General features: G+C 41.4%; 1 protein-coding gene across 1 annotated transcript; it reads right to left on the bottom strand.

The window, feature by feature from the left end:
* Positions 1-4,938: 4,938 nt before the first annotated feature.
* Positions 4,939-5,460, bottom strand: LOC123928297 (40S ribosomal protein S23-like). Its single transcript, XM_045983402.1, is given in 1 exon segment — positions 4,939-5,460. A coding segment is annotated over 1 exon segment (450 nt). The 5' UTR covers positions 5,428-5,460; the 3' UTR covers positions 4,939-4,977.
* Between the last annotated feature and the right edge of the window lie 6,951 nt (positions 5,461-12,411).

The raw sequence follows: 12,411 nt of genomic DNA, 5'->3' as shown, positions 1-12,411 counted from the left end.
TGAGTTCTGAGTTGTGCAGATGTAACTTTTAATTTCTGCAAGAGCCTTGAAGTCATAAGGCGCCTCCTGTTCTGGTCTTGGCAGGTGACTGTAGCTTACGTCAGGATATTACAGCTTATACTTCTACAGAGCAAGGCTGCACACGCGGGACCTTAAGCAAAGACGTGGTCCCTAGCAAGACCCTTCGGCAAAGCTGCTGCAGTGGCTTCAGTGGCCTCAGTGGCCTCAGTGGCCTCAGGGTGTAGGCGACTGCCGCATCTCCAGACTTCCACTGTGGCCCTGGTCTCAGTCCACACGCGCAGACCTCCTGGAAACCTCCATGCACACTGGTGGATCTAGAGAACGCAGTTAGCAGGCATAGCCAAGGCCGGAATGTGAATTTTAGGGGCCAACAAACATTTCAGTTCGTAGCTCTTTTAGGACTTGGTGGGGGCAGGAAAATGTGTGGTGTGCGCTTTTAAAATACAAGCCAGGGGCACCTGGGTGGCTCAGTGGGTTAAAGCCTCTGGTTTTGGCTCAGGTCATGATCTCAGAGTCCTGGGATCGAGCCCCACATCGGGCTCTCTGCTTGGCAGGGAGCCTGCTTCCCTTCCTCTCTCTCTGCCTGCTTCTCTACCTACTTGTGATCTCTGTCTGTGAAATAAATAAATAAAATTCTTTAAAAAAAAAAAATACAAGCCAGTTGAATCCACATGGACTGAAAGAACTTTTGAGGGTTAAGCTTTAATAATTACTGCCATAGGAGGCTTCTGTTTTATAGGAATGTTCCCTATTTTGATCTGGGTGATGGCTACTTGGATGTGTTAACTTTGTGAAAAAACTGTATTGAGATATATACTTGATCTGTGCACTTTTCTTTATATAATGTTTTACTAAAAAAAATAAAAGTTGCGGCGCCTAGGTGGCTCAGATGGTTGACCATCTGCCTTCAGCTCCAGTCATGATCTCAGGGTTCTGGGATCAAGCCCCACATCGGGATCTCTGCTCAGTGGGGATCCTGCTTCTCCCTCTCCCTCTGTCTCTCCACCTGTTCATGCCCTCTTTGTCTCTCTCTCTCTCAAATAAATGAATAAAATCTTAAAAAAAAAAGTAAAAAATAAAAAGTTGTATGGAAAATAATTAGTTCCAAACCTACATGAAAGCATTTGTCTGTCTACCCAGATCCGTCTGTATTTTAATTAAATGTCTTCTTGCTCAAAAAACTATCAAACAGGTATTCTCTTACATGAAGCCAATTATATGCTATTATGCTCCATTTCGCTTAAGTTTACTGATTTAGGGGCGCCTGGGTGGCTCAGTGGGTTAAAGCCTCTGCCTTCGGCTCCGGTCATGATCCCAGCGTTCTGGGATCAAGCCCCACATCGGGCTCTCTGCTCAGCAGGGAGCCTGCTTTCTCCTCTCTCTCTGCCTGCTTCTCTGTGATTTCCGTCTGTCAAATAAATAAATAAAAATCTTTAAAAAAAAAAAGTTTACTGATTTATTGACATAAAGTTCTTAATAGTTTTTTAATGTTTAAAGACTTTAAGAGAATTATGCTCCCCTTTCCATTTCTGGTATTATTCATATGTAATCTTTTTTTTAAAAGATTTTATTTATTTATTTGACAGAGATCACAAGTAGGCAGAGAGATAGGCAGAGAGAGGAGGAAGCAGGCTCCCTGATGAGCAGAGAGCCTGATACGGGGCTCGATCCCGAGACCCTGGGACCATGACCTGAGCCGAAGGCAGAGGCTTTTTTTTTAATATTTATTTATTTAACAGAGAGAGACAGAGAGAGCACAAATGGGTAGAGAGGCAGGTAGAGAGAGAGGAAGGGAAAGCAGGCTCCTGCTGAGGAGAGAGCCCGATGTGGGGCTCCATCCCAAGACTCTGAGATCATGACCCGAGCTGAAGGCAGAGGTTTAACCCACTGAGCCACCCAGGCACCCCTAATCTTTTTTTTGTTTTTAACAACTGATAATGAATTTATTAAAAGGTTGATTGAAGTATCTGCAATGGTGACTTCAGCCTCAACTCCTGACTCAATACTGATGGAAGTCATCTGCTTAACAATCTCAGAAGGGGGGGCACCTGTGTGGCTCAGTCCTTAAGCATCCGCCAGGTCATGATCTCAGGCTCCTGGGATCGAGCCCCACATCAGGCTCCTGGGATCGAGCCCCACATCAGGCTCCTGGGATCGAGCCCCACATCAGGCTCCTGGGATCGAGCCCCACATCTGGCTCCATGCTCTGTAGGAGGTCTGCTTCTCCCTCTCCCACTCCCCCTGCTTGTGTTCCCTCTCTCTCTCTCTCTCTCTCTCTGTCAAATAAATAAATAAAAATATTTAAACACACACACCATCTCAGAAGGACTATGCAAATCAATGAGTTGCTTGTGGATCCTCATCTGAAAACGATCCTGAATCTTAGAATCTTCACCACAGGGTTTTTCTTATGGTGATTCTCAGAGTCTTGATAAGCATCCAAACTGGTCCTTTCACTTTTTTTTTTTTTAAAGATTTTACTTATTTGACAGACAGAGATCACAAGTAGGCAGAGAGGGGGAAGCAGGCTCCCCGCTGAGCAGAGAGCCCGATGCGGGGCTCGATCCCAGGACCCCAAGATCATGACCTGAGCTGAAGGCAGAGGCTTCAACCCACTGAGCCACCCAGGCGCCCCTGGTCCTTTCACTTTGAGATTCTTTTCCTTTGAGCCTCTGATCCAATCAGCACATACCTTTTCCAAAGATTTTACATTGCAGCTGCTTAGAGTAATTCTAATTCGGTGAATCATCATCTCTGAATCCACAAGTGTCGTTCCAGTGTCTGTCTTTCTTTGTTTCTTTTTTGAAGATTTTACTTATTTATTTATTTCATAGAGAGGTAGAGAGAGCACACAAGTAGGCAGAGTGGCAGGCAAAGGGAGAAACAAGCTCTTTGCTGAGCAGGGAGCCAATGCGGGGCTCTATCCCAAGACCCTGGGATCATGCTGCAAGTGGATGGCAGATGTTCAACCAACTGAGCCCCCCAGGCACCCCTTCCCAGTGTCTCTAAAGCAGCCTGGCTTCCTAACTGACTTGTTGCTCCGTGCAAGCGAGCAGCGGGAGTCAGGAGCTGCTACTGTATCTTTCTCACCGAGCCCTATGCAGGGGCGCCTGGGTGGCTCAGCGGGGTAAGCCTCTGCCTTTGGCTCAGGTCATGATCTCGGGGTCCTGGGATCGAGCTTCCCACCCCCACCCCCACCCCCGCATTGGCCTATGCTCAGCGGGGAGCCTTCTTCCCCATCTTTCTCTCTGCCAGCCTCTCTGCCTACTTGCGATCGCTGTCAAATAAATAAATAAAATCTTTTTTTTTAAAGAACTGTGTGTCGTCTTATTTATTTACTTACTATTTTAAATATTTTGTGTATTTCTTTGACAGAGAGAGACACAGGGAGAGAGGGAACACAAGCCGGGGGAGTGGGAGAGCGAGAAGCAGGCTTCCCGAGGAGCAGGGAGCCCGATGCGGGGCTCAATCCCAGGACCCTGAGATCATGACCTGAGCGGAAGGTAGAGGCTTAACAACTGAGCCACCCAGGTGCCCCTGTAATCTTATTTATTACATATCTCGTTATAAGTTTGTCTATTTTAACACCTGCTTTGTTTTTATAGATCCCTCTGTGGCGTCATTTTATCTCTATTTCATTAATTTTTTTTCTTACTTGTATTATTTCCTCTCATATGCTTTCTTTAACCTTACTCTGCTTTTTAAATTTTTAAAAAAGACTTTATATATTTATTTGCCAGAGATAAAGAGAGAGCACCCAAGCAGGGGAGAGGAAGGCAGAGGGAGAAGCAGACTCCCCACTGAGCAAGGAGCCCAATGATGTAGGACTTGAGCCCAAGACCTTGGGATCATGACCTGAGCTGAAGGCAAACGCTTAACCGACTGAGCAAGCCAGACATCCCTTACTCTACTTTTTAACATCATTTCTTGTTCTTTTCTGATTTGCAGTTAAATTGTAATATGTTTCTGTTAAATTTCATTTTATTTATTCCTTTGAGATTTCGTTGGGCTTTTTGGATCTAAGATTGATCTCTCTCAACAACGCTGAAAAATTCCTAGTCATTTTATCTTCAAATATTTCTTCATCCCTAGTCTCTATTGTCTTCTTCTGGAACTCCTCTGAGCTATATGTTTGACTTTTTCATTCTGTCTTCTGTTTCTCTTAACCCTTCATTCATATTTTCTATCTTTGAATCCATGGATAGCATTCTATATAAATTCTTTCGATCTGCTTTTTATTGCCTTGGTCCTCTTTTCAACTGTGTCTAATCTACTATTTAATAGGTCTTGACTATTTAATAATATCATGTATTTTTATAGAAGTTCTACTCTGGGGATGCCTGATTTATAGAAGTTCTACTCTGGGGATGCCTGGATGGCTCCCCAGTTGGTTAAGCTGCTGCCTTCAGCTCAGGTCATGATCCCAGGGTCCTGGGATCGAGTCTCGCCTAGGGCTTCTTGCTTGGCGGGGAGCCTGCTTCTCTCGCTGCCTCTGCCTGCCTCTCTGCCTGCTTGTGTGTACTCTTACTCTCTCTGGCAAATAAATAAAATCTTTAAAAAAAAAAAAAAAGTTCTACTCTGTTCTTTAAAAAAAATCTGCTTGGTTGTTCATTATGGTTTCTTTTCCTGCTCATAGTTTCTTTTTCCTGCTTTTTTTTCTTGAAGTATATTAAACATAATCATTTTAGATTATTTCATTGTTAAAAATTCAGTATATGGAGTCTTTGCATGTCTGCTTCTGCTGCTTATTGGTTTTCTGGCTCTCACTCATGATGTCTTTTGCTTGTGAGTGTTTTATGATTCTCAATGTGAACGATTGCTTACCTTGAAATTTACTCTCATAAATTCTTTAAGACCTGGGTTAAAAATAAGCTCTTCCTTTCTTTTTTCCTTTTTCTTTCTTTTTTTTTTTTGGTTTATGGAAATTTATTATTGTCATGATTTCACCATCAAAATTTATGACCTTGGTCTTTCCATCTTGCCCTTGTATAATGCCAAAAGAGAGACATTGGCTACTTTGATGACCTTAAGACAACTTCCAGAAATGTCACCAACAGCTTGACCTTTATGACCAAATCTAGCAACCAGAACCTCATCATTTTCCTCAATAAAATTCAAACAACCATCACTGGGTACAAAAACTGTGATTTTTTTTTTTTTTTTTTTTTTTTTGCCATTCTTGATCAGCTGGACCCTGACACACTTTCTGATGGCAGCATTTGGCTGCTTGGCTTCAACTCCTACTTTTTCCAGCATAATTCCTTTTGCCTGGGAAGTGCCTCCAAAAGAGTTGGCCTTCAGGACTGTACCCAAATGGGCTTTTCTTATACTGTTCATCACGTGCTTCTGATCTCATCAGTGGCTTCAGAACTTCCTGGCAGTACAGAGACCATGACACTTGCCCATCCTGCCAGCACTACGGGCCTGAGCTAAAGAGAGAAGCAGGGCAGCAGAAATACGCTCTTCCTAAGAAAGTATTTGCTTCTGCCAGTTGTCAAATTTCTCCTTAAAACTTTTCAAACCACACAGGCAACAGAAATTCAACCAAAACCTTTGTGATGACTGGTGTACTGGTTATTGCGTAACAAATTACTAACTTAACAGCCGGACGCAATAAACATTTATTATCTTTAAGTAGTCTCTGTAGAATCTGGGAGTAGCTTACGTGAGTGGTTATAGCTCAGGGTCTCACTTGGGGCTGCATTTAAAATGTCAGCAAGGGGGAGCCTGGGTGGCTCAGTTGGTTGAGCAACTGCCTTCGGCTCAGGTCATGATCCCGGAGTCCCAGGATCGAGTCCCACATCGGGCTTCCTGCTCCACGGGAAGTCTGCTTCTCCCTCTAACCTTCTCCCCGCTTATGCTCTCTCACTCTCTCAAATAAATAAATAAAATCTTTAAAAAAAAAAAAAAAAAAATGTCAGCAAGGACTGCAGTCATCTAAAGCCTTTACCTGAAATCAAAGATGAAACAGGTGAAATGGTATTCAGTGACGTTTCCATCCTACTACCTATCCCACCTACATGGTTTGTACACTCCCCCAATAAAAGTGCCCAGTGTTAAATTTTGGAGGTATATTTCCAAATAATTTTTATATATACCTGCAAATATATACACACGAATGTAATATATGATTACATAAGTGGTAATCGTATATTAAACAATACTCAGTATCTTGAATTATTAATTCCAGCTATGTACCTTGTTCTTTCCACAGAAATCCGTAGAGATGTGTTTCATGTTCTCCAAATGTGTGCATTTAAAGCATAAAAACTATGTTTTGGGGGCACCCAGGTGGCTCAGTCAGGCTTGGGTGGTGATCCGGGGTCCTGGGATTGAGCCCCACATCAGGCTCTCTGCTCAGTAGGGAGCCTGCTTCTCCCTCTTCCTCTGTCTACCACTCTGCCTACCCATGCTCCTTCTCTCTCTGTTGGGTAAATAAATAAAATATTTTTTAAAATAGTAATTATGGGGTGCCTGGGTGGCTCAGTGGGCTAAAGCCTCTGCCTTCGGCTCAGGTCATGATCCCAGGGTCCTGGGATCAAGCCCCACATCGGGCTCTCCGCTCAGTGAAGAGCCTGCTTCCCCCGCTCTCTCTCTGCCTATCTCTCTGCCTACTTGTGATCTCTGTCTGTCAAATAAATAAATAAAAATCTAAAAAAAAATAAAATAAAAAAATAATAATAATTATAAGGGGTACCTGGGTGGCTCAGTGGGTTAAGCCTCTGCCTTCAGCTCAGGTCATGATCTCAGGGTTCTGGGATCAAGCCCTTCATTGGGCTCTCTGCTCAGCAGGGAGCCTGATTCCCATCTCTCTCTCTGCCTGCCTCTCTGCCTACTTGTGATCTCTCTCTGTGTGTCAAATTAATGAAAAAAATCTTTAAAAAAAATAATAAATAGGGGCACCTGGGTGGCTCTGTGGATTGGGCCGCTGCCTTTGGCTCGGGTCGTGATCTCAGGGTCCTGGGATCGAGCCCCGCATCGGGCTCTCTGCTCCGCGGGGAGCCTGCTTCCTCCTCTCTCTCTGCCTGCCTCTCTGCCTACTTGTGATCTGTCTCTCTCTCTGTCAGATAAATAAATAAAATCTTTAAAATAAATAAATAAATAAATAAATAAAACTTTTAAAAAATATTTATTTATTTGAGAGGGAGAGAGTGGGGTAGGGGGAGGGGGCAGAGGGAGAAGGAAAGAGAACCTCAAGGAGATTCTCCGCTGAGCACAGAGCCCAATGCAGGGCTCAATCCCATGACCCTTAGATCATGACCTGAACCAAAATCAAGAGTCAGGTGCTTAACCAACTGAGCCACCCAGGGACTCCTAAAAGTTATGTTTTTATTATTAATTTCTAATTGTATCTCATTATGATCAGAAAATGTGGCCAACACAATAGTAAGGTTTTTTTGGTATTTGTTGAGTCTTGCTTCCTAGCTTGGTATGTGCAAGGATGTTGATTTCTAAAATATCCCCCATTCAAGTACCCCATTTAGCTTGTGATCCTGGAGAATGACTGTGGGTCATAAAATGCATCAGATAGTGATTTCAAACAGCTATTGTTCTAGAAATGGTATATTGCCTGGTATATATGCTTGTATTGATCTTGCAATAGATTTTTAAAAAATCAGTATCAGTTTGTAAGGATCATCAGATGCTATTTGCTTTGACCTAGAAGGGCCTATAATACACCTTCACAGATTTGTTCGTTTACTAGCTTTACAGTCTAATATAATCCAAAGAAATTTTGCTGGTGCTGACATCTCAAAATCATCACACTAATCACACATTAATGCTATATTATTATATATAATGCACCTGTTCAAATGGAAGGACAAAGTACTTAAGCACTTTTAGGGAGACTTCCACTTCTAAACATGGAAATAGCAGGGACCAGATTAAATGACTAAAAACACAGACAATGGGCATGTGACTGGCTCAGTCAGTAGAGCACACAACTTTCAATATTGGGATTGTAAGTTCAAGTCCTACCATTGTGTGTAGAGATTAGTTAAAAGCTTTAAAAAAAAAGAAAAAATGAAAAACATCCATAAATACAGAAAACAAACTGGACATTGCCAGAGGGAAGACCCATAAATACAGAGAACAAAGTGGTGGATATTAGAGGGGATGAGCAAAATGGGTGAAGGAGAGTAGGAGGCGAAAATTTTCAGTTATGGAGCACCTGAGTGGCTCAGTCAGTTAGAAGTCTGACTCCTGATTTTGATTCAGGTCATGATCACAGTGTTGTGAGAATAAGCCCCAGGTTGAGCTTCATGCTGAACGTGGATGCTGCTTAAGATTCTCTCTCTCCCTCCGCTCCTCCCCCCATGTTCACATGCACTCTCTCTCTAAAAAGAAAAAAAAAAAATCCAGTTGTGGAATGCGTAAGTTACGGGGATAAGAGGTACAACATAGAAATATAGTTAATGATATCATAATAATGTTGTATGTGACAGATGGTAGCTAAACCTCTGGTGAGCATAACATAACATAAGACTTCCTGAGTCATTATGTTGTACATCTGAAACCAATTAACATTGTGTGTTAACAATACTTCAATTATAAAAAGAAAGAAAGAAAGAAAAAAAGAAATAAAGAAAAGGATGTCCTAAACTGGACAAGAGACAATGCAGAAGAGTGGTCCCAGGGAGAAGACGACGAGAAAATGAATCATCTACCCACATAGCTGGAGATAGCTTCTAGATTTCAGCACAGTGAACAGAAACACAGCCCAGGGTCTCCTTGAGTTGAGTGTAGATGAGAATTTGGACAGATCAGGGCATCTATAATGTACAGGGTAAAGTGTTAGAGAGGAAAGAGCTGCAGAGATATACAGGGGATTTCCCTTCAGTCTTCAGTTGAATACTCATCAACACATGGTATGAGAAAACTGCCATAGACCAGTGAAAGAACCACTGGGTAGAAGATGGAGAGTAACTCCCAGAAAATATACAAGGTTGAAAATAGTTCATATTCCCAACAATCAGAATGGAACAACCTTTTAATACACAGGGTTATTGTAGAATTCTGAGAAGGATTGCCTCAGTAGTAAGGCCAATACAACTCACAGCTCTGTTTTTACCTAACAAGGCTGAAAAGCAATACATGAAAGGACCAAACTGTTTCCAAGTGATTTAATAGCAGCCCAGAATAAATACAATGTTTACATATTTAGACTACCAAAAAAAAAAAAAAAATCACCTAAGAATGTAAGATTCACAATGTCTGTTGTGCAATAAAAAATTATCAGGCAGCAAGTACATAGGAAAATACAATCCATAATGAAGAGAAAAATCAAATAATAGGAATAGATTCAGAGGGGCGCCTGGGTGGCTCAGTTGCTTAAGTGTCTGCCTTCAGCTCAGTCATGAAATCACAGTCCCACATTGGGCTCCTTGCTCAGTGGGGAGACTGCTTCTCCTTCTGGCACTCCCCCTGTGCACAAGCATGGGTGCCCTCTTGTGCACTCTGACAAAGAAATAAATTAAATCTTAAGGAAAGAAAGAAATAGATTCAGAAATGACACAAGGGGCGCCTGTGTGGCTCAGTCAGTTAAGTGGCAGCTTCAGCTCAGGTCATGATCTCAGGGTCCTGGTATGGGGCCCTGCTTCAGGCACCCTGCTCAGTGGAGAGCCTACTTCTTCTCCCTCTGCCTGCCGCTTTGCCTATTTGTGCTATCTCTCTGTCAAAGAAATAAATAAAATATTTTTTAAAAAAAGAAATGACATGAAGGAGGGGTGCCTGGTGGCTCAGTTGGTTGGGTGTCTGCCTTCAGCTTGGTTCACAATCACAGGGTCCTTGGATCCAGCCCCACATTGGTCTCTCTGCTCATTGGGGAGCCTGCTTCTCCTTCTCCCTCTACCTGCCTCTCCCTCTGCCTGTCACTCTCTCGGCCTTCTACTCCCCCCGCTTGTGCTCTCTCCCTCTCCGCAAAATAAAGAAAAATCTTAAAAAAAAAAAAAAAAAGAAATGACACAAACGATATGCATATATTCCATAATTTTAAAATAGTATAAGAAATGATGAGAATGTTGAAAGACATGGAAGATATTTTTTAAAATTCACATATAATTGGGGCACCTGGGGGCTCAGTCAGTTAAGCATCCACCTCTTGATTTTGACTCAGGTCATGATCTCAGGATCATGAGATTGAGCCCTGTGTGGAGCTCTGTGCTCAGCACAGAGTCTACTTGTCCCTCCCCCTGCCTCTCCCCAAGCTCGCACACTCTCTCTCTCAAATAAATTTTTTAGAAGTCTTTAAAAACCATATAAAATTCACATATAACTTTTTTATTTTTTAAAAAAGTTTCTTATTTTATTATTATTATCATTATTATTATTTTAAGTAAGCTTTACACCCAACGTGGGGCTTGAATTCATGACCCCGAGATTAAGGGTCTCATGCTTTACTCACTGAGCCAGATGCCCCCACATAGAACTTTTAGAGATAAAATATACACTGGATATATTTGTATTAATGTGTTAGGGCCTCCACAACAGAAACACAAGCTGGATGCTTAATCAATAGCAGTTTATTTTCTCAAAGTTCTGAAGGCTAATGCTTAAGATCAAGTTTCCAGCAAAGTTTGCTTCTAATAAGGACTCTTCCTTTGGCTAAAAGATAGTCACCTTTTTGCCCTGTCCTCACAAGGGCTTTTCTCTGTAGGCAAACACTTCAAACTTCCCTTCCTCTTATAAGGATATCAGTCCTATTAGATTAGGGCCCCACCCTTACGGCCTGGTTTTAAGTTAATTACTTCTGTAAAGGCTCTATCACCAATTGAAGTAATATTGGGGGTTAGGGTTTCAACATATGAACTTTTCATATGAACAATTCAATTGATAACAGGATTAATAACAGATTAGACACAACACAAATGATTAGAGAACTTGAAGACGTTGCAATGGAAACTGTACAAAATGAAACAAACAAAAGGAAAAGAACACCAAAAAATATAAGCAAACCATGATGAGCTGTGGGACAACTTCAAGAGGCCCAACATACGTAGTCCCTAAAAGTTAAGGAAGAGTTAGGCAGAAGAAGTATTTTAAAGCTTAATGGATAAAAAGTTTTCTAACTTGATGAAAATTATAAATCCACAGATCCCGGGCACCTGGCTGGCTCAGTTGGTAGAGCATGTGACTCTTGATCTCTGGGTCATGAGTTCAAGCCCCACACTGGGTGTGGAGCCTACTTAAAAAGAAAAAAGAAATGTTCAACTTAAATCTACAGATCCACAAATATCAGCAAACCTGAAACCCAAGATACAGGAACAAAAGTATATCACAATCAAATTGCTTAGAACTACTGATAAAGAGAAAAATCTTACATCTTAAAAACAGATTTAAGATTTAAAAAGAAAACTTATTTACAGACTATAAAGATAATGCAGCAGATTTCTCTTCAAATAAATAAAACCTAAATAAATAAATAAAACAAAATACGAGCAAACAAAAAACCAAAGGCCAAATAAAGAAGTTTTCAGCATTCAAAATCGGAAGAAATTCATGCAAGCACACCTGAACTACAAGAATGTTAAAGGAAGCCTCCAGGAAGAGGAAAATATTACCAAATGGAAATCTGAATCTACACCAAAAAATGAGGAGCTCTAGAAATGATAAATATGTGGGTGAACGTATAAGACATTTAAAGTTATTTAAATTTATGGAGTGCCTGGATGGCTCAGTCAGTTAAGTATCTGCCTTCAGCTCAGGTCAAGCCCTGAATTGGGTTCCTTGCTCAGTGGGAACCTGCTTCCCCTTCTCCCTCTTCCTCCCTCTACCTGCTGATCCCCTTGCTTATGCTTATGCTCTCTCTCTCTCAAATAAATAATAAAAGCTTTTTAAAAAATAAATAAAATTATTTAAATTTAAATTTCTTTAATAGAAAACTGACAGGGCACATGGCTGGTTCAGTTGATAGAGCACATGACTCTTGATCTTGGGGTTATGAGTTTGACCCCTACATTAGGATGTAGAGATTACTTGATAATAAAATCTTAAAGAAAAAAAATGAAAACTAACTATTATAGCAAACATAACAGCTGTGCCTGTGTGGCTCAGTCAGTTAAACATGTCACTCCTGATCTCAGCTCAGGTCTTAATCTCAAGGTTGTGAGATCAAGCCCCACATGGAGCCTACTTTGAAAGGAAAGGGTGGGGGAGAGAGAAAGAAGAAAGAAAGAAAGAGAGAGAGAGAGAGAGAGAGAGAGAGAGAAAGAAAGAAAAGTGAGATTTATTACATATATAGAAATAAATTATATGCAGCAAGAGGACAAAGACCAGAAGTGGAGAAATGAAAGTATCTTGTTGTGGGTTCTGACCCACAGAACCCACAGTATAGTGGAGTAGTGAAGCAGTATAATGTTAATTCAAAGTAGACAATGATAAGTTAAAGAT

This window comes from Meles meles, chromosome 17 (genome assembly GCF_922984935.1).
Source record: "Meles meles chromosome 17, mMelMel3.1 paternal haplotype, whole genome shotgun sequence".
Lineage (NCBI taxonomy): Eukaryota > Metazoa > Chordata > Mammalia > Carnivora > Mustelidae > Meles > Meles meles.
This window is presented reverse-complemented; position numbering and strand designations above follow the sequence as displayed.